The following is a 4,357-nucleotide window of genomic DNA, read 5'->3' as shown; positions in this document are numbered from 1 at the left end:
GCTGCCCTCGTACCATGCAGAGAGGTGGTATTTGCCCGCAAGGATGATGAACGGCGGGATTGCCCACCCACAAGCGTTGATGGCCTTGATTACGGTGGCCCACTCGCGATCGCCTGGTTGTATAGCTTTTGGTCGATTCCGTCTCTCGGAGCCTGTAACAACTACTCCTGTTGAGATAACACCCATCTGGAAGCCGGTTTCATCGAAGTTGTAGGAGTCGTCATCTGTAATACTGTACTTCGCCTTTATATTGCGCATAAGCTTAAACCACGGCGCAATAATCCTTGGATCTTCGCATAGGGCTCTCTGGTAATTGTACTTTCGATTAAACCGTGTTTGAAGCTTATCAGTCCGCTTAACAAAGTTGTATAGCCAGTTCTTGCCAACCTGGCCGGCACCGCGCTCATTTAGCAGCTTATTGGCCATATCTTGCACAGCGCTTAGCCGCGGTGCAAACCCTCTCGAATCCAGGTCAATTATATGTTGAATAACAACTGATTCCTCCAGCTTTGTAAGCTTCTTTGAATTGGGCTCGCAATCGCGTCGGGCGGTTGTTCCGGCGCGTCGTTGTCGTAGGGTTGTTCGGGGGACGTTGTATGTTGCAACAGCGCGTCGCACGCTCTTAAACTGCTTTTTATCGATTGCTGAGATAGCTATGCATATCTGGCCTTCTTTTTGAATTGATTGCGTATTGCGTTGTTGAGGCATGGTGGTTGAAAGTTAACGGAGCGCGTTCCGGTAATAAGGTGGGCCACTCGCTTGGGTGGGCCGCTCGCTTGTGGAGTACGTTACACGTAGATATTTATTATAATTCTATAACGTATTCCACCACCGAGCCGGCCAAACCACCGAGCCGGCCACTTTTCCTTGGCACAACCAACACCATGTGCGCGCAGTCAATTTATTCGCAACCAGCTATAGAACTTGTGTACGACACACTTAGATCAGATTCAGAAGAAGCTTCTTAATCCTTTTTGCACGTACGCGCATTGTGCCCAGCTTCTCCACAGTTTCCACAGCGCCGTTGAGCTGGTAGAGCCCTATTTGCACCATCTCTACTACCCACCTTTTTCCGTGGATTAGATGCTCCAGACACTTCAGCAGCTACGTACAACGCTGCTGTACCATACTCTATTGTACCGCCAGTCTGGATTCGCTTTCTTTTACGACCTTTACGCTTGGTTATCTCTGCTAGTTGCTCTTTAAGCTCTTTAACCCGGGCTTTAATAAGCACATTTTTGTGTAGTATTTCTTCGGCTCCTTTAATAAGCTTTAAGAAGCCTTTTTAGGCGGTTGTTAGTAACCGTATAAAGGAATTGCTTACTAGCCTTAACTATAATCTAAATTTATATATATTACTTAGGGTTTTTAATTGCTATAGTATTTCTAGTAGAGGTGCTAGTAGTAGGGTCCGTAACCGTATATTAAGGCGATTAAGAACTACCTGCGCGTTAATAGGAACTAATCTAGAGGCCTTAAAGGCCTTCTTACAGTTCTTATATATAAATATATTAAAAAACGCGTTTTTAAAGGCTAGTAGGAAGCCTTCTTTATTAATATAGTAGACGCGTTGGCGTGCTAAGTCTTATATATATTAAGAGTACTTTAGCTTTAATAGCAAGAAGCACACTATATTAAGTAGCTAAAGTATATATAATAAATGCGCAGGCATATAGAAGGTAAGGATTTGTTATTTAATATAATAATCCTTAAAATCTTAGTTAAGGTAGCTCTTATAGCCGTCCAAAATCAGCAACCTATATAACCCCACCTGACGCGCCTTTATATACGTGTTAAAGTGCTTTAACTACTTAAGACTAAGCTTATTATTAGTCCAGCCGTTTTTAGAGACAGAGAGCTTCTAATTATATAGTATTTCTACTTTCTTATACTATACAGAGATATAAACGCGTCCTTTATAGATAATAAATAGTAGGGTTATATATCCGGCAGCGCAGATGCTCTAGATAACTATAACCTACTCTCGGTCGCCTAGTTAAATAAGATTAGGCCTTATATATTTCTCTAAACCTGTAATAACCTTTATTATGCTAATTATACCTATTTAAAAGCCAGTCTTATTAAAGTTATAGATGTTATCTAGGTAGATACTATACTTAGCTATAGTCTCTTATATAAGAGTAAACTATATATTAATAACCTTTAGGTCTTCCTAAAGTATTCTCTAGCAGTTCTTTGCCCAATTAAAAGCTATTTTAAGCTCCTTTATATAAGATATAAACTGTTAAGTCCAGTTCTTGCCTACTAGTGTCCTACTACGCGCAGCTAGTACTTTATCTGCTATATCTGCCACCTTATATAACTGGGGCGCAAATCCTCGCGAGTTTAGGTCAAGGATATATTGTATAATCGTGTGCTCTTCGGTCGCAGTAAGCTTTAGGCAGTTTGGTCGTGATTAAGGTCGAAACGTAATTCCATGGAGCCGATTAGAGAGCCGCTAATATTGTACGTTAAAGGCTGCTACAGCGCGTTGTATAGTCCTAAATTAACCAGAGGTAAAGGCTTAAAGCGCGAGATTAATACTGCCTTCTTGCTAAAATAGATAATCGCTGCGTTGTTAATATATTGCTGTGTAAATATAGTGTTGGTTATACTAAGGAAAAGTGGCCGGCTCGGTGGTTTGGCCGGCTCGGTGGTGGAATACGTTATTAGTTATATGCTATAGGTATTTTTAAACATTTAGATCCCTTTCTATATAAAAATTACATTATATATTGTCGCTATTAATCCTAATGCATAGAGAGTCTTATTCTGTAATAAAATAGACTTCCTTCTCTATAGCACCACCCTTAGGCCCTAACCGCTCTGTAATACTTATATTATTATTATTATTATTAAATTCTATTACGCTGGTGTAGCTCCCGTTAGGGTCTATGCAGCTGTTCTATCTAGGCTAGTTTACAAGGAGAAACCGTTTGCTGCCATGCAGCGTTCGGATAAAAACCCCGTCCTCTGCGGTGTATAGCGCTGAGCGCTCTTCTCGTTATTGTATAGCTATTGGGGACACATAGTAGATCTATTAAGTCCACTACGGAATAAGTATAAGCTTGTGGGGGCACGAGTATAGGTGCACGAGATATAAGAGAGTGGTTATATATATATATTATAGAGGTGCGCGTAGGCACGTATATATAGATGTGCTGGACGCTAAGTCCTGCGTTAATTAATGCCTTTAGGCTTATACACCCCCTTAGATTTAAATATAATATAGAAGCTGGAGTAGCTGTTAACGTGGTATAGTGCTCGTGAGAGCTGTATATATAAAGCTTTTCGCTTTGTTATATTTAAGCTTTTCGCTCGTTTAGTTGGTAAAGCTTTTCGCTTCTTTAGTTTAAGCTTTTCGCTCGTCTATTGTTTCTAATAGTTTGGTTGTAAGCTTTTCGCTCGTCTATTATTGCTAATAGTTTGGTGTAAGCTTTTGCTCGTCCATTAATGCTAATAGTTTAGTGGTTAAGCTTTGCGCTCGTTTAGTATAAAGCCTTTCGCCCCTTTAATTATATAGTTATGCTATAGATTTATTAGCTTAAGAAGCGGCTTAAGAAGCAGCTTAAGGCGCAGATTATATACTTGGAAACTTATCGAAGTAAAGTTATAAGACCTAATTCTTATATCGCTGTCGAGGTAAAAGCTTTATAAGGCCATCGGCTGGCTGTGCTTTTGTTTGGATATATGCTAGATTAATTTGCTTTGCTTAAGCTTCTTAACGTAGCTAATAATAGTGTATATTAATATATTAAAGCGTTGTCTTTAGCTTTAGTGTGGCTGCTTAAATTAAGCAAATTATTTGCTAATTATTGCAATATAGAACTCGGTTATTATCTGGCTTAAAATTAATAGATTTAAAAAGCCTCCACTACTATATAAGCTCTGTAGCGGCTAAGGAAGCAGTAATAAGCTCTGCTTCGGTGGTTGATTTAGTTACGCAATATTATAGCATAGCTTTCTAATTAATAGGGCCGCTAAATAGGAAGAAGATATAGCCTTATAAGCTTTTCCGTGTAGTTTTATAATTAGTATATAAAGCATTAGTGTAACGGGTCGTCTCTTCTATACCTTCCAAGTGTCTCACACTAAGGCAGGGTATAGGCAAGTCGTCGTCGGGGTGCAATAGTCTTCAAAAGGTGAGGCAATAATCAATCAAGGTTCTAAGACGGGGTTGTTACTTCCAATAGGTAGTATTGAAGTCTTAAGTTGAACACAAGGTTCCTATCTATGCAAAGGAGCGTCCTCTTATATGAAAGCTCCGTCCTAAGAAAACCTCTTGCTCATATGGCTCTACGGGCTCATAGTCCTCGAGCGTCTCGAGCTCGACGAGCGCTCGCATGGCTCTATGCTT

General features: G+C 40.0%; 2 protein-coding genes across 2 annotated transcripts; both read right to left on the bottom strand.

The window, feature by feature from the left end:
- Positions 1 to 964: 964 nt before the first annotated feature.
- On the bottom strand, positions 965 to 1,270 carry BDZ99DRAFT_547045 (uncharacterized protein; the record flags this gene model as incomplete). Its single annotated transcript, XM_033726892.1, has 1 exon — positions 965 to 1,270. A coding segment is annotated over one exon (306 nt), but the record flags the coding sequence as incomplete, so codon positions are not given.
- Positions 1,271 to 1,408: 138 nt separating this feature from the next.
- Positions 1,409 to 1,585, bottom strand: BDZ99DRAFT_359868 (uncharacterized protein; the record flags this gene model as incomplete). Its single annotated transcript, XM_033714662.1, has 1 exon — positions 1,409 to 1,585. A coding segment is annotated over one exon (177 nt), but the record flags the coding sequence as incomplete, so codon positions are not given.
- Between the last annotated feature and the right edge of the window lie 2,772 nt (positions 1,586 to 4,357).

The sequence above is a fragment of the Mytilinidion resinicola genome (assembly GCF_010093595.1).
Source record: "Mytilinidion resinicola strain CBS 304.34 unplaced genomic scaffold BDZ99scaffold_27, whole genome shotgun sequence".
Classification (NCBI taxonomy): domain Eukaryota; kingdom Fungi; phylum Ascomycota; class Dothideomycetes; order Mytilinidiales; family Mytilinidiaceae; genus Mytilinidion; species Mytilinidion resinicola.
Note: the sequence above shows the minus strand (reverse complement) of the source record. Positions and strands in the feature narration are given on the sequence as shown.